The sequence below is a fragment of the Candida dubliniensis genome, chromosome 3 (assembly GCF_000026945.1).
Source record: "Candida dubliniensis CD36 chromosome 3, complete sequence".
Taxonomy (NCBI): Eukaryota; Fungi; Ascomycota; class Pichiomycetes; order Serinales; family Debaryomycetaceae; genus Candida; species Candida dubliniensis.
The window spans coordinates 1196378-1220632 of record NC_012862.1 but is presented as its reverse complement, the minus strand read 5'-3'; the positions used below and the strand labels follow the sequence as shown (position 1 = coordinate 1220632).

At 29.8% G+C, this 24255-nt stretch overlaps 8 protein-coding genes across 8 annotated transcripts; 6 read left to right on the top strand and 2 right to left on the bottom strand. All coding sequences in view use genetic code 12, as the record gives it.

Moving 5' to 3' along the window:
- Window positions 1-626: 626 nt before the first annotated feature.
- Window positions 627-2351, top strand: CD36_85280 (choline kinase, putative; the record flags this gene model as incomplete). Its single annotated transcript, XM_002419390.1, has 1 exon — window positions 627-2351. The coding sequence occupies one exon, from the start codon at window positions 627-629 to the stop codon at window positions 2349-2351; it is 1725 nt and encodes a 574-aa protein (XP_002419435.1).
- A 1424-nt stretch (window positions 2352-3775) lies between these two features.
- Window positions 3776-6658, top strand: CD36_85270 (uncharacterized protein yll032c homologue, putative; the record flags this gene model as incomplete). Its single annotated transcript, XM_002419389.1, has 1 exon — window positions 3776-6658. The coding sequence occupies one exon, from the start codon at window positions 3776-3778 to the stop codon at window positions 6656-6658; it is 2883 nt and encodes a 960-aa protein (XP_002419434.1).
- A 1104-nt stretch (window positions 6659-7762) lies between these two features.
- CD36_85260 (elongation of fatty acids protein, putative) lies at window positions 7763-8836 on the top strand (the record flags this gene model as incomplete). The annotated part of the gene is made up of 1 exon (XM_002419388.1): window positions 7763-8836. One exon carries the CDS (start codon window positions 7763-7765, stop codon window positions 8834-8836), a length of 1074 nt encoding a protein of 357 aa, XP_002419433.1.
- A 672-nt stretch (window positions 8837-9508) lies between these two features.
- Window positions 9509-11623, top strand: CD36_85250 (sugar transporter, putative; the record flags this gene model as incomplete). Its single annotated transcript, XM_002419387.1, has 1 exon — window positions 9509-11623. The coding sequence occupies one exon, from the start codon at window positions 9509-9511 to the stop codon at window positions 11621-11623; it is 2115 nt and encodes a 704-aa protein (XP_002419432.1).
- A 1689-nt stretch (window positions 11624-13312) lies between these two features.
- CD36_85240 (conserved hypothetical protein) lies at window positions 13313-15064 on the top strand (the record flags this gene model as incomplete). The annotated part of the gene is made up of 1 exon (XM_002419386.1): window positions 13313-15064. The coding sequence occupies one exon, from the start codon at window positions 13313-13315 to the stop codon at window positions 15062-15064; it is 1752 nt and encodes a 583-aa protein (XP_002419431.1).
- A 486-nt stretch (window positions 15065-15550) lies between these two features.
- Window positions 15551-16339, top strand: CD36_85230 (60S ribosomal protein L8; the record flags this gene model as incomplete). Its single annotated transcript, XM_002419385.1, has 1 exon — window positions 15551-16339. The coding sequence occupies one exon, from the start codon at window positions 15551-15553 to the stop codon at window positions 16337-16339; it is 789 nt and encodes a 262-aa protein (XP_002419430.1).
- Window positions 16340-16591: 252 nt separating this feature from the next.
- Window positions 16592-17812, bottom strand: SAP3 (aspartyl protease, putative; the record flags this gene model as incomplete). The annotated part of the gene is made up of 1 exon (XM_002419384.1): window positions 16592-17812. The coding sequence occupies one exon, from the start codon at window positions 17810-17812 to the stop codon at window positions 16592-16594; it is 1221 nt and encodes a 406-aa protein (XP_002419429.1).
- Window positions 17813-20994: 3182 nt separating this feature from the next.
- On the bottom strand, window positions 20995-23262 carry CDR1 (drug resistance protein 1 (truncated); the record flags this gene model as incomplete). The annotated part of the gene is made up of 1 exon (XM_002419383.1): window positions 20995-23262. One exon carries the CDS (start codon window positions 23260-23262, stop codon window positions 20995-20997), a length of 2268 nt encoding a protein of 755 aa, XP_002419428.1.
- Between the last annotated feature and the right edge of the window lie 993 nt (window positions 23263-24255).

Below are 24255 nucleotides of genomic sequence, written 5' to 3'. Positions count from 1 at the left end.
ATACTAATCTTCTTTAGTTAAGCTAACAGGGGAGAGTTTATTGTCGTCGTTGTTAGGTAAACTCTAAATCTTGTCTCGTTACACTATAGTAAATATGTTCACATGACTTTCCAGTAGTCAAGGGTACTAATAACTATAGTTTCTGGAACAATTAAGATACGGTTACGGTTATGGTTATGGTTACGGTTATACGATTATACTTTCTATTATATTCAACAATAACTTGATTAATAGGAGTATTATCGTTGCTACCAAATAAATAAAAAACTTGGAAATAACAAATAAAAGTTAAACTAACCTAGTTATCATCATAACACCTCGGTTAATTTACTTAATAATTTTAATTTCAAATAAAATTTATAAATGAAATAGTTAATTAAAATTTTTAGTTTGAAAAAGGTCTTACGACATTTAAATTAATTTCCATAATAATTTTAGTATTGGAAGAGTGATATATGGATTGAGCAAAAAGGTTACAATTATCACCAACAAACTTTTGGGTGGAGGAAAAGAAAAAAAAAAAAATATTTCCCCCAACAAGATCTTATCAAGAAGTTTAATTCTTATCTCTTTTTCCATTTATATATATATATATATATATATATATACCTTATAACCCTTTACTTATGATGGAGATATCACCAGCTAATATTAAAGAACAATCACAATCACGATCAAGATCAAGATCAAGAACTAGAAATTCTACAGCAAATTCTCGATCAACTAGTGCCACAAGAAGACCTAGTTTATCTTCTAGTCGTAGAAGATCATTATCTTCATCTTCATTAAATAGATTAACTATAACTACTACCCAGGTTGATCAAGAAAGATCTGTTCCTTCAGTCCATGTTTATTTAGATAATTCCTTACCATTAGATTTTTTTAAACAAGATATTATTGCCTTAACTAAAACTTTGAAAATTAGTAAATGGCATAAACGTCAATTAACCATTAATAATTTGAATATTAATAGAATTTCAGGGGCATTAACTAATGCTATATATAAGATTGAATATCATGATGATTTACAAAATATTCATTTACCAACATTATTATTACGAGTTTATGGTAAAAATGTTGATGAATTAATTGATAGAGATAATGAATTAGCCATTTTAATTAAATTATCTCAAAAAAGAATTGGACCAAGATTATTAGGAATATTCAGTAATGGTAGATTTGAACAATTTTTAGATGGATTTCTTACATTAAATAAACAACAAATTAGAGATGAAATTCTTTCACAAATGTTGGGTAGAAGAATGAAAGATTTACATTATAAAATTGAATTAGATACTAAAGATTATGAATCAACTCAACCAACATGTTGGAATTTAATTGATAAATGGTTAAAACTTTTTGAGCAAGAATTATTACCAGGATATTTACAAGCTAATTATAATCTTCAAGATATATTTATTGTTTCATTTGATCAATTCAAAAATATTATCAACAAATATAAACAATGGTTATTTAATAAATATGATGAAAAAAATTTCACTAATAATTATAAATTTTGTCATAATGATACTCAATATGGAAATTTATTATTACATGAATCATTTAATCCTCAAGATATACTTGTCTCAACATCATCATCAGATACTAATAACAATATCGTTGATGGTGAAGTTACTATTAAATCAACTTCTAATAAAAAAGACACTAATTTAGTAGTTATTGATTTTGAATATTCTGGAGCTAATTTCCCTGCTTATGATATTGTTAATCATTTTTCAGAATGGATGTCTGATTATCATGATCCTGAAAAATCTTATTTCATTCATCAAGAAAATTATCCTAATCAATTACAACAAATTAATTTAATTAAATCATATATTGAATATGATTTCCAATATCCTTCATCAAATTTGAAAACTGGACAAACTCCAGAAAGTTTAATTAATAATTCTACTAATCCAATATCAATTATTCAATATGAAATTGAAAAATTATATAATGAATGTATTTATTGGAGAGCTACGGTACAAATTTTTTGGTGTCTTTGGGGGTTAATTCAAAATGGTCCATTAAAAAAACCAATTAATTCTAATGCATTATCAGAACAAGGTATTAATTCAACTTATAATATTACTATTGGTGATATGGAAAATTTAGAAATAACTGATCATAATAAAGAAAAACAAGGTTCTAATATCAATGATGGTGTAATTGAAGAAGAAGCAATTACTTCTAGTGACGATGATTTTGATTATTTGAAATATTCTAATCAAAAAGTAGCATTAATATTTGGTGATTTAATTCAATTTGGAATTATTGATGAAAAAGATGTGGATGAAAAATATTTATCTTTAATTAAATATCTTGATACTAAGACTTTTGATATTTAAATGAAGCAAAAACTGTATATATATAATACATATAATGTCTGTATTAATTTTATAGATATATATATTTATATAAAGAAATTAAGTCTTTACAATTTTTCAATAGAATCGTAAATCTATACTCAAACAGAATCAACAATTTCAACAAAATAAACCGTTGAACAACGTCTATATCACAAGAGAGGGGGGCAGGGGAGAGATGTGCAGTAGAAGAACTTATGTCTATAACGGTGATTTTCTAGATTGATTTCTACTATAGTATGAATCGATAAGTATAATTAATATTGATAGTTTCCTAATAAGGATACATCAACAGACGTTACGGCTGTATGTTGTTGTAGTTGTTGATGTAGGTACATTGCATCAGGTATAGATTTAACCAACTGCCATCACCAAACAATTGAAACAAACTTGTGTCAATTTTTCCCAAATAAGGTACCAAAGTTTTCTTGCTGTATGTATGTAAACGATATTGAAATGTGAGTTATTCATTCATTGCTCTGATTTGAAAAAAGTAAACATCAATAGATAATGAAAAAAAAAAATTATATTATGATGTATAACCTAATGCAGTAACAAATCAATTTTACTACATTAAGTATTACAACATCAAGTAAGATTGTTTCAAAACAAAATATTAAACTAAAGGATCTATTCCTAGTTTATTGTATTCTATTCTATTCTATCTCTGTATAATATATGTTGCTTGATCGAGAAATCAATTAATCAATTAATTTCTTTTCCTAATTAGGCAATTAATCACAAAGTTGGCATTTCTGCACAAAAACTTGAGGCTTGAGGAGAAAGGGGGGAGGAATTACCCGATTAGGCCCAAAAACAAATAATTCAATAGTGATTCACAATATGCTACCAATTGACAACTACTATTAATTGAAATATGACACAAAAAAAAGCTAAAACATTAATTAATTAATTGCCTAATTAGTCAAATTGAATACAGAAGGACCATAACAACAGCGTCCATAAACTCTTATTAACTTCTCTTTCTTTCCTTTGTTTAACTTGGTTTCATTGTCATCACAACAACAGCAGACGTATGATCTAACCATAGTTGATATTCTTATTCTTTTCTCACTCCTTAATATTGCAGATAATATATATATATATATATATGTCAACTCATCTTGATTAAATTATTGAATTATATTCTCATCTTTCTTTCTTGATTTTGATACTTTCTTTTTCATATTCATTACGTTGATAATTACTTTCTTGATACCCCCTCCCAAACTCCCAAACTCCATTATTTGCTTATTTCGTTTCGTCATACATTTGTTTTATAAATCATTATCAGTTCTTTTTTATTTTTTTACATTTCGTTGAGTTTTCATTTTCATAGTTTTTTATTTGATATTTTACTTTTTCCCCATCCTATTGATAACTAACTTATTTCATTTCCTTGCATTATGTCAAACACCGTTGTTCTTAACTTAGATTATACTTTTGTCATTGATCCAAAATATAATAATAATGAAATTATTACTTGTTATGAAACTCATAATGGTATTTGGAGACAATACACTAGTAAATCCACATCATCATCATCATCATCATCTAGTACTGGTTACAAGATGATTGATAATTTATATCCGTTACAACAAATTGCTGAAACTATTAATAATAATTCTAATTCTAATTGTAATTCTGTTACAGTTTTAGATCCATCAATTAATAATCCATTAATTACAGTATCTATTAATGGTGATGAAAAATTTGTTAATGATGCTAGACATCAAATATTAATTAATTATAATCGAGTTGGTTATAAAACTTTAACATTAATTGAAATTGAATTTATGAATATTAATGAAACTTTTACTGATGAAATGATGAAATTATGTCAACGTTATGAAGTTGAAATTATTATTAATAATGAAATTAATTCATTTAATAAACCATCATTATCTCAAAAACTTGATGTTGAAAGAGAACAACAACAACAACAACAACTTTATTCAATTCATATTGTTGGTAAATTAGATAATATTACTTTTTGTGAAACTGCCATGAGAATTTTAATTGATTCTATTTTAAATGGATATACTATTGATTGTATTGATATGGAATTATCCATGATTCCTATACTTGGTGGGATTGATTTATTCAATTTCCATCAAATTGCAAAACAAACAAAAGCTAATATTTATGTTCCTGATTTATTACCAAATTTATTTAATTCTAAAATTGTTACCAACAACAAAGATTTAAAAATTTGGATTACTGCTAAAAATATTACAGAATTATTATTAACAAAATTTATTTTAAATAAATTAATTCAAAATAATCATAATCATTTAATTACTGAAAAAATCATTATGAATAAAGATAAACTTGATTTAATGATTTTAAATAATCAAAAAAATTTATTAAATATTATGTTTAAATATGGAGTTTTCATTCAATTACCAAATTTAGGTGAATTAAATAATTCTACGGTTATGGTTCAAGGTGGTAATAAAGAATCAGTTGATGATTGTATTAGTGATATTAATGGTATTGCTACTAATTATTATACTGTTGATGCAATTATCCCCAATATTGTCAATGAATTAGGTTTAGTCCAATTAATACAACGCAAGAAAACTTGTAATGCTGTTATGAATCAATATGGATTACAAATCAATGGACATTGTGATGAAATTAAATTGATATTGAAGAATTTAGTAGCCAATGGTAATAAGGGCAATATTTGTCTGGCAATTAAATTAAGATTAGAATTAGGAAATGATCAACGGGATTTTATTAGTGGTAAAAAAAATGGTAAATTGATTAAAATTTTAAATCAATTACAAAATATCCCTAAAATTAATTTCCAAAATTTCAATCAATATAATTTTTATATTGATATTGAATTAACTTGTCAAACCATATTAATTTTGAAAACTTTAGAATTATTGGAATTGGAATTACCTCTGGAATTAAAATTTAATATTCCTGAAGTTTTCCATAAATCAATTATTGGTAATGGAGGTTCAATAATTCAATCAATTATGAAAAAATATAATGTTTTCATTAAATTTTCTACCATAAAGACTTGTTCAAGTAATGTTTATTCATTGAAAAGAATTAATAATGTTTTAATTAAATGTCCTCGTAAAAATTCTAAAAATATTAAATTGGTGAAATATGAAATTGATCAATTAGTTTATAAATGTTGTATGAATGATTGTTCAATAAATCCAATTACTCCAATCACCACTGTTTATCATTCAATTAAATTTCAATTATTGAAAAGTCATTATCTTATGCTTATTAATAATAATAAATTGGGTCAAATTAATAAACTTGAAAATGATTATCAATCATTTATAAATTTCCCAACTTCAATTGAAGATTTTAACCCAACTGATAATAAATTATTAATTGATATAAAAGGGTCAGAATCTAAAATTAAACATTGTGCTAAACAATTGAAAAAAATTTTACCTAATAATTATGAATTTAAAGTGACTTTTAATCCAACAAAATTTCATGATATTTTTATGATTAATAAACAAATTTTTGAAAATCAAATTGTTATTCCATTTAAAATTTTATTAGGTATTGAAATCATTGCTAATGAAACTCCAATTGAATCATCAAATGTCGACATTGATAATGATAGGGTTGAACCATATCATCAATTTATTTTATCTTATTTTAATGAAAATGAAAATGAAAAGGAAAGCCAAAGTAATTTAGATAAGGCAATTGTTTCATTAACATTATTTTTAAGAGAACAAGGATTTTTAATTAATGAAAAAAGATCAATGGAATTCAATCCATTAATTGAACCTGTGGTATCTACTTCACCAGTTAAATTACAACAATCATTATTTAATCCAATTTCTCCATTACCTTTACAATCAATTACTAATTTTATTGATATGAGAGCAACACCAACAACAACAAAAGGAGTAGTATCTCCTCATAAAAATTCAACTCAATTACAACTGCCAGTTAAATTACAATTTCTGCCAGGAAAAAACAATAACAACAATTATCACCAAAGCCGTCATCAAAGACATCAATCACTTTGTCTGCCAGTCAAACAACAACCATATTACCTGCCAACAAAACAACAATTTCTGCCATCCAAAATGCAGCAATACCAATATCAACAACAACAATATCAATATCAATATCAATATCAACATCTGCCAATCAAACAATATAGTCCTATAAAACAACCAAATTTTCAACAATTCTATATTCCATCTCCAACTGAAACACTTGTTCCAACTACACCTACAACAAGTACAAGTACAAGTACTACAAATACAATGACTCCTTATATTTATAGTATTTAGAGATTTTAGAATAAAATGAATGAATCTATTAATATATATATAAATGAATATTATGATTTAATAATTAGTAGTTTTACTAAGTATAAGTAGCATGGAAGTCCAAGGTTTAGCTTTTTCGTAAATTGAACAACTAAGATATACTTGGTTAAAACGTAGCATACATGCAAGGCTTATCAACTGTAGTTATCTACTTTCCAATAGTCTTATAATGTTACTAAAGTGCAAGAAAGAGATATGAGTTGGAGATCTATAATTCTAGAGAAGTCTACGGTTAATTGAATCACGGATTTAAGAAGAAAAAAAGTAGTTGTTGTTTTGAGACTAGGGGTTCCACCTTAAATCCGAAGACCAATTCTTCCCTCCCAACAAAACAAAAGGAATAAATCTGATTGGTAAATATACACGACATACACACACAAACGCACACGACTCGGAAGTTCAATTATTCAAGTAAAAACTCCGATGACAAAACACAACTTAAAACTATTTGTTGAGCAAAGACCTGACCAGACCTGACCAAACTTCTGGTCCAATAGTAAGTTGCCAAATAGATATATTGGATAAACCATTACTAGTAGCTATTAATCCTATTCCTTGAAGTTTGTTGTTCTCCTCCCTATTGTTAATAATCTGCACCACCACGGAGAAACAATGGACAATTCAATATTCATCAATATTTCTTAGCCTTGCTCAACAAAAATTTCTCCATAAAAGTAATCAAATTATTACACAAAACAAAAAAACACACACCCAACATCGGTCTAATTAATTAACGATGTAAGTGAAACTACAGATGGGATACTTAATTCGGCAATATCTTTGGTACTTTTTTTTTTTTTTTTTTTGAGCAACAAATAATAATCGCTGATTCATTTCGAGATGAGGTAAAAATCTCGGAAGGAAGTAAATAAATCACTAAACAATAACAAGTAAGTATACACGGCAAACTTGAAAACTTTTCTGCTAGGCCGACTAAAACATATATATATATATATAAAGCAATTATACCGATTATTCTCTTTTTCTTTTTTTTTTTTTTGCATTTTTCCTTCTTTATAAGCAATACATATTCCTGAACACCCACATCACCTATATATAGCTATAATGTTAGCAAAATTCAAATCACCAAATGCTGAAGTATGGAAAACTTTCCCACCATTTGATACTCCAATTCCTTCAAGTCCATTTGATAATGAAATTTTAAAGAAAATATATTATACTTCAATGAATGTAACTACTCCTTTAACCATTGCCATTATTTATTTTACTTCAGTTCATTTCATAAATTCAATTATTAGAAATAAACAAATTGTCAAATATAATAAAACAAAAACTGAAACAACTACCAAAATCGATATAACTAAATTGGAAGATAAAAAATTACAAAAAATTTTACCAACGGTTCCTAATCCAATTGCTAAAACTTCAATTTTCAAAATATTTGTTTTATTACATAACATTTTGTTGTGTTTATATTCTGTTTGGACATTTTTAGGTATATTACATACTATTACTACTACAATGAATTTATTTGAAGGGAATTTTTTCCAATCTTTAGTTAATAGTAATAATTATCAAACTAAAAAATTGGATAGTTTTATTCATTCAGTATGTGATCCAAAAATTGGGATTTTTTCAAGACTTTTAACCAATGAACAAGGGTTACATAATTTAGAAATATTTGGTTGGTGGTTTTATATTTCCAAATTTTATGAAGTTTTAGATACCGTGATTATTTTATTAAAAGGTCGTCCAAGTTCACTTTTACAAAGTTATCATCATGCTGGAGCAATGATGTGTATGTGGGCTGGTATAAGATATCAATCACCACCAATTTGGATTTTTGTGGTATTTAATTCATTTATTCATTCATTAATGTATTTTTATTTTTCATTAAATTGTTTAAAAATTACTGTGCCCAATTTTTTTAAAAGAATTTTAACAACTATGCAAATCACTCAATTTATTGTTGGAGGTTCAATTGCTATATTACATTCATTTGTTTGGATTGTTGATACTAGTCATGTCATTAATCCTGATAATTTGAAATGGGTTAGTTGTATAAGTACTCCAGATCAAGCATTACCTATTTTAATTAATGTTCTTTATTTATTACCATTAACTGCATTATTCACTGCTTTCTATATTGAAAGTTATTTGAAAAAAAAATCTGCATAAAAGGAGACATCTATTCAAATTTACAAACATTATAGTAAATAGATAAATAGACAAACTGATATATATATATATTCAGAATAATAAATATAAAAGTTTTCTTAGTATAACAGGATTAACATCTTCTTGAGTCAAGCTGCCACCCCATAAATTTTGAGTCATGTTGGGTCGTGTATTCTGGAGGAATATGAATCCCTTTGATTCTTTTTACACGACCAAAAAACCCAATTATACGAATTATTCTAAGCAACGACAACAATAATAATCTAATTCACTAAGTATTAACAATATATAGTAGTCTAGAATTGTAGATGAAAGAAGATTACATTTGTGACGCGTTTCAAAAATATAGTAATTTCGTAACTGTTATATTGCCCGACACGAACGAGAATGTGTTTAAACGTCGGCAATAGTAGGAGCGTGTGAGGTCATAGCCACAAAATATAACAAAACCCCTTGGTCCTGTATATACACTTAAGCTTGCTTTTAAGGACAACAACAACACCAACAAGCTAACTAATCTCCACTAAGTAATATAGACATTACTTTCACTTCAACAATAGAAAAAAAAACCTCCAACCAATCAATATCTTTAGTTGTTCAGGTCCTCCTCCACCCCTTTTTGTTGCCTACCCATTATATATACTCATTTAGATGTAGATAGAATAATCCAATATGTCATATGAAAGAATTGAAAATATTGATAATCCATTTAATGATGGGAATAATACTGATAATGCATCAACACTTTTCGTGGTAGCAGAAGATGATAATGCTACTACTACCACACCTAAAAACAACAATGACAACCTTGGTTTCCAAGAAACATCTAGTCAAGATGTTACTACTGTTACTTCATCTTCACTGTCACTGTCAAATAGCAACAATAATCATTTTGGTATACCAAGTAACAATAATGAAATTTCTCAAAAACCAACAACCAATCATAGTGAATTTAAAGATACCCAGACTGATGATGAAGAGGACGATATGTTTGAACCAATTCAATTCAAAAATAGTGATGACGAAGATGAGGACGGCTCATCTTCAGATATAAATTCATTTACGGACAATTTTGGAAATAGTTATCATAATATTGATTTTGATAATAAACGATACACTTGTAAATTAAATTTTAAAGGTAAACGATTAGTTTATTTTACTTCAGGATTTGTTAGTTTATTTGTTAGTTTATTTGGTTATTCTCAAGGAGTTGTTTCTTCACTTTTAGCATTTGATACATTTAATGGATATTTCCATCAACCTAGTGCTGCTATTATTGGTATTGTAATATCAATTCAAGAAATTGGTGCTATGATAAGTTCAATTATGGTAGCCAAATTGTCGGATAAATTTGGAAGGAAAAGAACTTTATTATTAGGAACATTTATATTTATGATTGGTGGTTCTTTACAAGCTTTTTGTCCTAATATATTTATTTTAGCCATTGGTAGAGTTTTTTCTGGGATGGGAGTTGGAATATTATCTACCATTGTTCCATCTTATCAATGTGAAATTAGTCCTAGTGAAGAAAGAGGTAAATTAGTTTGTGGAGAATTTACTGGTAATATAACTGGTTATGCATTAAGTGTATGGGTAGGATATTTCTCATATTTTATTCAAAATATTGGTGATGCTCGTGAGAAACCTTATTCATTTATAGCAAATTTAAGTTGGAGATTACCTTTATTTATTCAAGTTGCTATTGCATTTATATTATTTCTTGGTGGATTTTTCATTGTTGAATCACCTCGTTGGTTATTAGATAATGATATGGATCAACAAGGATTCCATGTATTAGCATTATTATATGATTCTCATAAAGATTCAACAAAACCAAAATCAGAATTTTTTATGATTAAAAATTCTATATTACAAGAAAGAATAACTACTCCAAAACTGCAAAGAACTTGGAAACATTTATTAACACGTTATAAAATTAGAGTATTTGTTGCTTGTTCTTCATTAATCTTCGCTCAATTTAATGGTATAAATATTATTTCTTATTATGCTCCTTTAGTATTTGAACAAGCAGGGTTTGATAATGCTAATGCATTATTAATGACAGGTATAAATGGTATCATTTATTTATTATCAACTATACCTACTTGGTTTTTAGTAGATTCATGGGGTAGAAGACCAATTTTAATAACTAGTGGTATAGCAATGGCCATTTGTTTATTTCTTGTCGCTGCTTTTATGCATATAAATAAATCATATACTCCATCGGTAGTGGCAGTATTTGTTATTATTTATAATGCATCATTTGGGTTTGGATTTGGTCCTATACCATTTTTATTGCTGAGTGAATCTTATCCATTATCAGTACGGTCAAAGGGAGCATCATTAGCTGTTTCATGTAATTGGTTTAGTAATTTTGTTGTCGGATTAATGACACCAATATTAAAACAAGAAATTAAATGGGCAATGTATTTATTTCCTGCTAGTTCTTGTGTTTTGAGTGTTATTGTTGTGTTGTTGTTTTATCCAGAAACAAAAGGTGTGGAATTAGAAGATATTAGTAGAATATTTGATGAATTTTATGCTACTAGTCCAACTAAAAGAGTTAAAATTAAAGGATTAAGAAAACGTAAAGGTAAAAGAAAGGGTGAAAAGCATAAAGCAAGATATAATCCATTAAGTGGTGGTGGTAGTGGTACGACTAGTACTGCTGCTGAATTCAATAATGATCAAGATGCATTTGAAATGAGAGCATTGAATGAATTTGATTTTGAAAGTGATAATGATGATGATATAAATATTAGTAGTACTAGACGACAAATGTTATAGAGAGAAGTAATGTGTGGTAGTAATGTAAATTATTATATGTTTGATTTTAAAGTATACAATCTAGGAGTGGAACCAGACTTCAATAATACTAATAATAGATCATTCACTGTTGTTTGAAAGGAGAAATTTCAAATAACACCCTTTTACTTCTGTTACTAGTTGAGGTTGTGTTATTCTTCTTCTTCTTCTTCTTCTTATCTTGAAATTTTGTTTTTTAGTTGTTTATTTAATTGATTTTGTGTATTTGTTGGTGGGGGAGAAGAAATCTTGATCTTCTAAGAAGAACTAAATCAGAATCAAAATCAGAGATATCTCTTAAGGCGGGCTGTAATTCCAAAAATGTATTGATGCGCTTAACGTACCAACTTCTTGTTGATGTGGCCATTATATAGAGATAAAGAACAATAGAGAGTGGAGAAGTTAAGGAATATCCGGCTAAACTATACACCCACATACACACGTTCTAACCGTCAGTGATACAAACCTAGCAATCTTTGAAACATTTTATTCAAACCCATGGTTGATTTGAAATTCCATTCCATTCCATTTTTTTTAAGCGGTATGAATTACCATATATAGATATTTAGTACGGGGAAAATCTTTTTTAGGTGATGCTTTGTTAGATAATATTAATCTATAAAGTTAAATAAATCTATTTTCGGAGTTATCCAGATTCAATGAGCAACCCAAATTCTTTAGAGAGAGTGTAAGCATTCCCTAACAATTAAAACTTTCTATTGCTAGTTGCTGTTGTATGTTGTTGCAGTGGATAATTCGGATTATTACTTCCTTACTGTATGGTTTTTGGGTTGAAAATTTAACAACAATAGTAGAATTTTTTTTTTTCAATTCTTAAATGCAACTATTGCAAGAATATTGATAAGCAAACAAACACAACCACAACAAGAAAAATAACAATAGAGACTAAAAGACGACAAAAACGAGAGAACAATAGGGGTGGTGTATTGATTTAACTGTCAAAGCATACATATATTACATACAATAGAAATATTACGTTGCATTGATTGTAAGTAGTAGTAGGTGGGTGAATTTGAAGCCCAAATATGAATGGCACCATATTAGTTTATTGATGAGCTGTTGTTATTGTTGTTTTTATTATATAGCTTCCTTCAATTTGTCGATTATTGAAATACCAACTGGAATTCTTACCAAAATAAAATGTGACACAAAAAGGCGAGGCCGTGGTCGTCATCGGCAACAATTTTAGTAAATGATGCACTACTCCTCAACAACAGTTATCTTTTCTTTTCTCATCATACATTGGGAATTGGGAATTGGGAATTGGGAATTGGGAATTTATATGCGAAAAGATGAACAACTGTTATTGTTGCTTTGATATTACATGTCTTATTCAATATGTGTCATCAAGTAAACAACAACTAAGAAAATAAGAAAACAAGAAAAAAAAAAACCAAAATTAAACGATTAGATTAAGTTGGATATATAATTTCTCAAGGCCCATCCAATTAAATATTTTATTATTATTTTTGGGTTCAGTTTTAGTTTGTGTCTTTGGGTTCAACTTTTCCTTTCTACAGATAAACTAATTAAACATATATATACATCTAAACTAGAATTTGATTCCACTCCTTCCTACTTATTTTTTTTTTTTTTTCTTTCTTTCTTTCTTTCTTTAATTTCCAAGCCTGATAGGTTATTATTCATATCATGGCAATTAATACCCATCAACCTTTAAATCATTCTAGTTTAGATACAATATCATTATCGTCATCATCAACTCTTCCCCCACCAACAGATTCAATTAATTCACCATGCATAATGCAGAAACATCTACTACTGCCACCACAAACTGATAAATATAATAATTATCAACTCTCTTATCAACTAGATAAACAGCATAAACAACAGAAGAAACCCAAAAACTCCCACTGTGGATTCCTGCCTAAACGTAGAACGAAAATGAAGAAATCATTCAGTATCAATAACATCAAGCAAACTTCTAATTCAGTTGATAATCACCCATTAAATCACTACCACGAAAGAACTGATCCTGAAAAGCATACTTTTGAAGATTATCATGAAGATAGTATGGAATTAGATGAATATGATTCTGATTCTGATGATGATTTATCTTATACTTCATGTCTGTCATTACAATCTAATTCAAATTACAGTGTTGTTTTTGAAAAAAATCCCACTACAACTACTCCATCTTCTTCATCAAATCAGATACCCTTTTCCTATCATTCATTTAATAATGATTGTTTTCTTTATACAAGTACTAGATCTTCATCGAGTATAAGTATTCCCCCCATGAATAGATCTCAGTCTATTTCCAGTTCTTCACATTCACCAGTATCATCACAGTCATTATTATCAATGTCACCTCCAAGTGTATTTTGTCTTCCTTCAACTACAACATCGTGTTCTCCCATAACAACAAACTCAATATCACAATCTTTGGAAATGGAAAGATCTCTTCGTCGATCTTCATCTAGTGATTCTTTATACATGTTACTTAAGAATTCGTCATCTCCCTTTTCCTCCTCCTCGTCCACATCCTCTTCACCGTCTTCATTGTTACCATCATCTTCACCATCTCCCTCACCTTCATCAACAATATTATCACCTTTTTCTAAAAAACAAACTATTAAAACTACTACCAAAAAATCCATGTATTCAAATCTAAGTACTTCATTAAGACTGTTTCGAAATAAGCTTTCTTCATATAATAAAGAAAACCTTTTGAAATTTATGATGGATTCACCAAGATTAACCGATGAAAAATTACCATTACATAAACAACCTTGTCCAGAATTGATTCAAGAACAAGAAGAAACCACTACTACTACTGCTACTACTCCAATGCAAGAATTGACCACTTTCCAACATTCTCATAATTTAAGTTCAGAAAACACCACTCATGAATTTCAATGTATCAAATACAAATACAAGACTCGTGAACTGCGAACTAATTCACGATTTTTAATTCTATATGCATTTGATATGAATGCTCGTTCTAATTCAATGACATTACCCAATTTACCATCTCAAGATGAATTATATCGAATTTTTAAATGTCATCCAAACATTAAAAAATTTCATTATAATCATAATATTCATCGAATATCTAATTTGTCTAGAGAAAAATTATGGAATAATGTCATTTTACCACCACGTCAAGATGATAGTCCTGATTTATTTATAAAAGGAGAACAATATATTCTCCATAACGATACCAATGAACAACCAGATTGTCATTGTCAATATTCAATTGTTAGGAAACTGGGGAAATATATGCCATGGGCAATAAAACCAAGTATAAAACCAGCAGGAGTTTTACCTAATAGTAAATGGGTTTTCAATGGTCAGGCACCAAATAGTGGAATCACAAAAACTCAATTTACTATAAAGGGATGGTGTAATCCTAGATGGGTTAATCATGCTACAACAAATTGAAAAAAAAAAAAAGGAAGTACTATAGTTGGATCAAGTTTGAGCTATGTTTCTTCCTTGATTATTCGTTTGTTTTTCTTTCTTTCTTGCTATAGTTCTACTTAAGTATATAGTTATTCATATAGGCTTTAATATATTTAGTGGTTTAAGTATATTTAGGGGTTTAAATATATTTTATGGTTTAATGTAATTTAAGTTAGAGTTTTTTGCAACCCATAGAAGAAGCGAAACGATACGACATTCAATAGTAGAAGTTTTCGCGACATTATTTTTAAAAAAGTTATGTCGCACTATAAAGTTTAGGGCTATAGCCCTAACTTTTAGTTGTTTTTTTTTCTGCGAGAGAAATATCTCTTCTTTCTCACACATTGTTGTTGTCCCATCTTACAGCTCACTCTCGTTTGTAACAAAAATAAATTTTTCATCTCTCCCCCTGTTATAACGAATCGTCTATCCATTTTGTATACCAACACCTTAAATAAATAAAAAATGGCTCCAAAAGGTAAAAAGGTTGCTCCAGCTCCATTAGCTGCTAAATCCGCCAAATCTGCTGAATCCAAGAACCCATTGTTCGAATCCACACCAAAGAACTTTGGTATTGGACAATCCATTCAACCAAAAAGAAACTTGTCCAGATTTGTTAAATGGCCAGAATATGTCAGATTACAAAGACAAAAGAAAATCTTGTCTTTGAGATTGAAAGTTCCACCATCTATTGCTCAATTTTCTCAAACTTTAGATAAAAACACTGCTGCTCAAGCTTTTAAATTATTGAACAAATATAGACCAGAAACTTCTGCTGAAAAGAAAGAAAGATTAACTAAAGAAGCTGCTGCTATTGCTGAAGGTAAAACCGCTAAAGATGTTTCACCAAAACCAGTTGTTGTCAAATACGGTTTAAACCATGTTGTTTCTTTAATTGAAAACAAAAAAGCTAAATTAGTTTTGATTGCCAATGATGTTGACCCAATTGAATTGGTTGTCTTTTTACCAGCTTTATGTAAGAAAATGGGTGTTCCATACGCCATTGTGAAAGGTAAGGCTAGATTAGGTACTTTGGTTCACAAGAAAACTTCAGCCGTTGCTGCTTTAACTGAAGTTAACTCTGCTGATGAAGCTGAATTATCTAAATTAGTCTCTACCATCAACGCCAACTACATTGAAAAATACGAAGAAAACAGAAAACACTGGGGTGGTGGTATCATGGGTTCTAAAGCTAATGATAAAATCGCTAAAAAGGCTAAAGCTGCTGCTGCTGCTGTTTCTACTTCTAACTAAATAGACATATGAAATAGTTTATTTTAGTTAGTTATTAATACATTACATTTCATCTGTATATTATAATAATGAATTATATTCTGTAATATGAGTTGTAACATTAGCTTGCATATCTTTTTGGGTTTTTTTTTTTTTAATAAATGTATTTTTCTAATAAAATAAAGGCAAACTGAAAAAATAAAAAAAGAAAAAGAAAAGCTATAGAGTCTAATCTAAGCATTCGAAACAAGCCACAATATAAAGGTACCTTCCCTAAGTGAGAGCAGCAATGTTGGAAGCAGTAGTGTATTTAACTTGGGCCAAGGAAATTTCATTATCATCCAAATCATAAACAATATAAGCTGATCTCAAAAAATTATCACCAAGAATGTTGTAATCACTGGTACCGAAAAGAAGTTGACATTGATCATAAACTTGACCATCAGAAGAATATAATGGAGCAGTAAATTCAGAAGCTGGAACAGAAATTTTGGCATTTTTATCAAAAGCAAACTCAACTGATCCTGATAAATTACAATCAACAAGATAGAAAAGATTACCATTAGCATCATAAGTTTCTTGACCATTAAAAGCACTAATCACTTGATCAGCAACCCCTTGTTGCAAATAACTAATGGTAGTACCTGAATCCAATAAAACAACAACATCAGCATTAATGGATTGTCCAGCAACCGTGACAGTATTCAAATGAATTCTTAATTCACTATTTGAAGTAGTTGGTAAAGTAATTAATGAACCACTATATTTAGCATTATCAACTCCACCAAAAATAATTTGTCCACTAGCTGATTGTCTTGAATTAAGATAAAGAGAATAAGCATTTTTAGCAATAATTCCTTGCTTTTTTAAAGTAACAGGAACATTATCATAATAACCTTCGGCTTCATGAGATTGATAACCAATACCTAAAATTCCTTGATCAACTGAAGTACTAGTGACATCAGCAAATTCTTGTTTAGTAATAGAAATCCCACCAAATCCAATGGTATCTTTATACCAAGTACCTTGAGATGTAGTTCCATCACCATATTCAATACTAAAAGGATTATTTAAATCTTGAGAACTACTTGAAGAACTTGGTGAATAAGTACCATAATCTTTACAAAAATTTGGATCTTGACCTTCATATGAAGTTTGACATGAAACATCAGTATCAGGAACCCATAAATCAGATGATCCAGTATCAATAACAACAGTTAATTTTTGATTATTTGAACCAACAGTAATATCAGAAGCATAACTCACTTGTTCATTCAATAAAGTAACTGGAACAGTTTGTCTTTTAACATTGGCAGCATTAACTTTGTGGGTGACTTTACCGTTTCCTTGTTGACCAGTTACATTTTTATGAGTCTTGATAACATCAAAATTTAAAGCAACAAATCCAGGAGAATTTTTTGATTTTGAAGTTGTTGGAATAGCATCAACTAATAAAGCAATAGCAAGAGTAATAAAGATATTTTTTAAAAACATGATTGTATGGTAGTTAATTGATTGAATATATTATGAATTAAAAATCATGATTTTGGAAAGGAATTATTCAACCATATTTATATAGTTTCGGTATTTCTTCAATCATTTGATATACCTCATTCAAATAATAACTACTTTAGACCTCAATTTTCAATAAGACGAGGAAGCATCACAAAGTGTGGTTGTTTAATACACGGCATCATAATGAATAAACCTTAAGCCTCCTTTTTTGTTTCTGATTGTTGTCATTGTATGTGTGTTTGGTTGGATGGATTCACCTTTGGTTACTTTTGGTGCCGCATAGTTGTTGATAATGGTTATGATATGAAATTTCTCAATTAGGATTAACAACAACTACCAGTTGATTCTCTTATCGGTCAATAAATAACGAGTGCTCTTTTTCGGTTCTTCTATGGATATATCACATGTTATTTCTAACTGCCAGAATATATATTATTGCTTAACCATTTGTTTACGTGTAGATATAATTGGTAATTTCGGTTTCTCTTTGCGATTAACACAGTTTCAAGCCATTTGTTGTTGATTATGGAAAATAAAAAAAAAAAAAACAGAACAATAAATGAAATTCCTCATGATTTATTATTCTTGTCAATTTTGATAACCTGTGACATGGTTAGTAGATGGTTATAGTATAGGGAAAACTATAGTTGCAAAAAAAAAAAAAAATCCCCACACATTCTATTGTTGGTTTTAATGGTATACAAATTTTCAACGGAATAGTCGGCAACCCACGTTCAACTAACAATTACTACAATCCCAAAAACCTGGACGACAACAAGAATCTCTTTAAATGCAAAATTATTATTATGATTATTATTAAAATAAAAGGTATAAATATATAAATATATAATTACTCTAACATACAACAATAGTGTCTAATGTCTATTCTTAGACATTTAAATACTAACCCCCCTAAACTAGATTTATTTCTTATTCTTTTTCTCTCTGTTACCTTTTGGAACTCTAGCTAACCAATAAAATAGAACAGTAAGAATGATATTAATAGCAATGAAAGCAATGAAAATCCCAAAATTTCTCCATCTTTCACTGTACAATGAATTAATTGATTTCAAGAAAGTATTAGTGGAACTCATTTGACAGAATGAACAAGAACCATCATTATTAGTTTCAAAATAACCACCAGCCATTTTAATATATGGATCCAAATAACTAGAACAAGTTTGACCATTTGGTGGTTGAACTGAAACGTATTCACGGTCAGCACATCTAACAAAAGTGTTTGCTAACCCAGTAGAAAGCATAGCTTGAATCAAATAAGTGAATGGATTACATCTGTACATGAAAATCCAAAACCCTGGTAATACACTAGGACCAGCTAAAACACCACAGAAATTCAAACACATTGTAAATAATAAAGTGGCCAAATTAGCAGCATTATCAGCAAGTTCACTGAAAGACATACATAATTGTCCCATAGTTGATGTGTAAACATAAAATGAAGTCACAAGCATCCACATCAAAACCCCACGAGGATTGACAGAATCAGTTGGAGTGGCATTGGAATATAATCCTAAAGGATAATACCAACAGAAAAATGCAATGGTACCAACAACTACTTGGTAAGGAATTTCTGAAGTAATTTGTCCAGCGATAAATGCAAACCAACTAAAAGTTCTTGATGGAGCTTCTCTTACTTCATAAACATCACGTTGTTTCACAAAATATGGTAACATTTGTTGCACCAAAGTGTTGAATGGGATAAAGAACATGAAAACGGAAAACATTTGATTTTGTAAACCTTGCATATTGTTTTTAGCTTTGAAAAATGAAAATCCATTAAATAATGCTGCTGAAACAACCAAAAAAATCTTGGAATAAATATATCCTGGTGATCTCCAATCTTGAACAATGGTTCTCCAACTGACCAACAAGTATTGTTTCCAAAGTGGTGCAGCATATTTCAAAAGTGCCTCTGGATCATTATCTCTTGGTAATTTCGATAATTCAACTTCCATTCTACTAATTTCATCTCTCACAGCTTGATATTCACTGGAGTTTCTCCAAACTTCAAAATAATCTTGTTTAGCATGAGATCCTGGTGCAGCACCAACAACTTGTAACATCCATTCTGCTGGATTAGCTTCTTTAGGACATGGATCAGCACCGTATTTTTCAAAATAATTGATCATAGTTTGACAATTTTCTCCTAATTCACCAAAATAAGCTGTTCTACCACCTTTTTGTAAAAATAAAAGTCTATCAAATTCAGCCATAATAAGTGCTGATGGTTGATGGATGGTACATAAAATGGCTTGTCCATGATCAGCTAATTTTCTCATCAATTTACAAATTGACCATGCAGTTTGTGAATCTAACCCTGAAGTTGGTTCATCTAAAAATAATAACAATTTGGGTTTGGCAACTAATTCAACACCAATAGTCAATCTTTTCCTTTGTTCAACATTCAAACCTTCACCAGCAACACCAACCAAGGCATCAGCATAATCAGTCATTTCCAATAAATCAATAACATAATCAACATAATCGTCTTTTTCCTTTTTAGGAATCTTATTGGATTGTCTCAAATAAGCAGAGAATTGTAATGCTTCTCTAACGGTAGATGTAGGTAAATGAACATCTTGTTGTTGGACATAACCAATTGATCTTTGGAATGAAGAATCCAAAGCATGACCATTAACCAATCTTTCACCATCAGTAATAACACCAGTAGTGACTCTTTCTGATAAACAATTCAACAACGTGGTCTTACCAGCACCTGATGCTCCCATCAATGCAGTGATTTGACCAGGTTTGACCCATCCATCAACATGATCTAAAATAACACGATCTTCTTTCTTAATTTTCACTTGATAGGTCAAATCTTTCCAGAAAAATATTTCTCGATTTTCTGGGAAATCAACACTTCCAGTGCTGCCCTTTTCTGTAAACTTTTCATTACTAACAGCTTCAGCTTCATCTTGATAATCAAGTTTCCCAGAAACAGGACCAGCTTCAATATCTCCTTTTTTAGCAGCAGCAGTTTTTCTTTTATGTTTTTTCAAAGACCCTTTAAGGAATAAAACAATTTCCCCCTTTTGCATGGCACCTTTATTAAATTCAGTTAAGGCAATATAAATTGCCAAGAAAAACACAGCAAACCCAATGGTAATACCCAAGTTTCTCCATTTATGAGAATTATACTATTGGTAAGCACCAGCCAAATAATTGGTACCACTAACCATTTCATTACCTGGAATAGACCCAACTGCAGTACACACTTGATTCGAACGTGATACATTTTCAAAACCTGGGCCACTTGGAACATATTGAGCACATTGGAATTCACGACCATGGAACTCATTAACCATGAGCGCTTCAAACACATAACCAACAGGATTGATGTAATTAATCCATCTTGACCAACCCAACATACTTGGAGTTGGGATAACGAACCCAGTGTAAATAACCATAGCCAATAACAACACAGTAGCAGGGGTCATAGCACCAGCAATAGATGTTGAAACAGCACCAATGGATCTAAACAAATGGGACATAACAAATGTACACCAAACACACATTAACCAATAGAAAAAGAATCTTCCTGGGTTTCTCCTGAAATTAACCATGAAATAAAACACAAAGTTAAATGACATTGACATTGCTAATTTGACGGGTAATTCACTTATAATACTGGCCAATGCATCAGCAGAAGGGCGATAAAGAGCATATTTTTTATGTTTCTCGACAATTGGTCTGGCCTCGAAAAGTGACATAATTTCCAAAAGTGATGAAAACGCATTAAACAAAACAGCAAAGAACATGGAAGCACCTCTATAATAAAATGATCCAGTTGTTTGATTAAGATTATAGAAAACTGATGACAAAATAAGACCCATTACAAGTTGACCGAAAACTGAAAATATCGGAATAGATGGATCACCTTTCATTCGAAGAAAATTCCTAGCAACACCATATCTCACTTGCATAAAGAATGAAACAGTATATGGAGATGCTGGTCTGGTATTATTAGATTGTTTGGCAACGTGAGATTCACGATAAGTTTCTCTGGTGTTTGATTTCTCACATTCAACAAAATATTCATCAATTTCCTGGATTAATTCAGCATATTCTGGAGAATTCTTCCAATAAGCTTCAAATTCTTGAGGAGTTCTTGGAACTTTATCTTCATAACCTGGTAATGGTTCTCTTTCAGCTGGATTAGTTAATGAAGTCAAAAAATCAGCAGTGGTTTGTCTTTGAGGACATTTCCAACCCATTTTTTCAAAATATTCTTTGGCTTTGGTGGCTTTACCAAAGAAAATTTGATAACCTTCATATAAAACAACAACTTTATCAAACAAATCATAAGCATCTTGAGAACATTGATAAATAGCAATCAATGGAGTTGTGTCTAAAATAACTGCTGATGTTTTCAAAGCTCTAATGAATTCCAAAGCAGTAGCAGAATCTAACCCTCTAGTGGCATTATCCCAACATTGGATATTAGCACCACTTAACGAAGCTTCAGCAATTGATACTCTTTTTCTCTCACCACCAGAAACACCACGGACAAAATCATTACCAACATTAGTGTTTCTTGTGTGGGATAACCCATAGGTGGCCATATAAACACTGGCCATATGTTTGGCATAAGTCTCTCTATCAATACCTTCACCTCTGTTTTGTGGAGTTCTCAATCTAGCAGCAAATTCCAAAGTATCACCAACACTCAAATGTGGGAAATGAACATCGGTTTCAGCAGAATAAATAACATCACCACGATAGTGGTGTTCAATGTCTTTTGGAGATAACCCATCATAAGTAATTTGGGACTCTTTACCAATGTGGAAACCATATGTGTTTACAGCAATGGTCTTTAACAATGTCGAACAACCAGCACCAGGTCTACCCAAAACAACAGTAAGTTCTCCAGGTCTCATGATAGCATCCATTGATTTCAAAATATCAAAATACCGAGACTCGTCATCTTTTTGAAAATGTCTAAGACCTTCTGTGGCTAATTTCCAAAGAGCATTAGTGACAGTAGGTTGATAATCTGAATCATTAGCAACACCATATGCTCTTAAATTTTTGTACCCAATTCCCAATTTGGAAGGTTTATAATATTCGGGGTCGGATTCAAACAATTTCCTTAAATTTTTGACCCAAAATTTGGCATTAAAATTTTCTGAATCTGGATCCAATTGTTCATTATTTATTTCTTCTTGTTCATATGGATTGACACCAGGCACTTCTGACATATGAGTTAAGTATTTTAATAAACCGGCCGACGAATCATCTTTAAAAGAATCATGAGTAAAAGTTCTGGCCAAATTCTGAATGTTTTCACTTGTGTGGGCATCAAACCCGTGGTATTCATTAATGGAATGGTTTTCAGAAGAAGAGTCTTGACTTGTTGCCCTTTCTAGTTTAGATTCATCTTGCGACGACATCTTAGAATCTAACATAATCTTAACTTATATTAGGGATAAAATGAAATAAAATAAATACAATTAATAAATAGAATAAATATAGATATAAATGTTAAAAACAATAAAATTGAAACTTCTTAAGGAGCAGATCTGATTTTTATATAAAAATTTCTTCTTAAAAATAGGGCCCCCTCCACTTCCCCCGATAAATTCCTGATGGACAAAAAAAAAAAAGAAAATATAAACATGCAAAACATTGTGTAACAAACAGCACAAAAAAATTGTTCTTTCGGGAAGATTGATCAGTTGGCAATTTTCCGTGTCTCTCCCTATCCGATTCCCATACAAATTTGTATTGGAGGAGGCTGTGGGTGTGGGTGTGGGTCAAAAAAAAAATATCCGATAACCGTTTAACCTAAAACTGTATAAATTTAGGGGTGTATCCCTTAGTTCACACTGAATCTATAAAAGGAGAATGTTTTAACACATCTTGTTCAATTGCTACTACTAGTACTCCATTATTCAATTTTCATTAATTCTAGATTTTGAATTGTACTTTTAAAAAAGAAAAAAAAAAGCTGTTAATTGTGCAGCTTCAAACCAAAAACATGGCAACGTTTCGGATAAAATTAAACAAAAGAGAATTGAATTCAGGTCCTTGACGGTTGCTTTTTCTCATACATTTGTCTTTTTTCGGATTTACTGGAGAATATTATTTCTAATTAAATGCGAAATGACTCTTTGAAATTTTCTCGCATTTTTTGAAGAAAATAAAAATAGAGATGTGGTTCTGGTGTGATGTGATGTGATGAAGAGGTGGCTGATAGAATTTCCTCAATTTTAACAGATGTTCGTCTTGTTTGCACAAATGAGGTTATGATAACAGATATGTTTGAGTCATGCATAAACATTGCATAGGATGTTACACATGATGATGTATATTCTATGACAAGAAATTTTTACAGCCAAATAGCAAGAAGAAGGCGGCTTTACATTTTTGATTGAGACACTATTTCCGTATTATTTTAA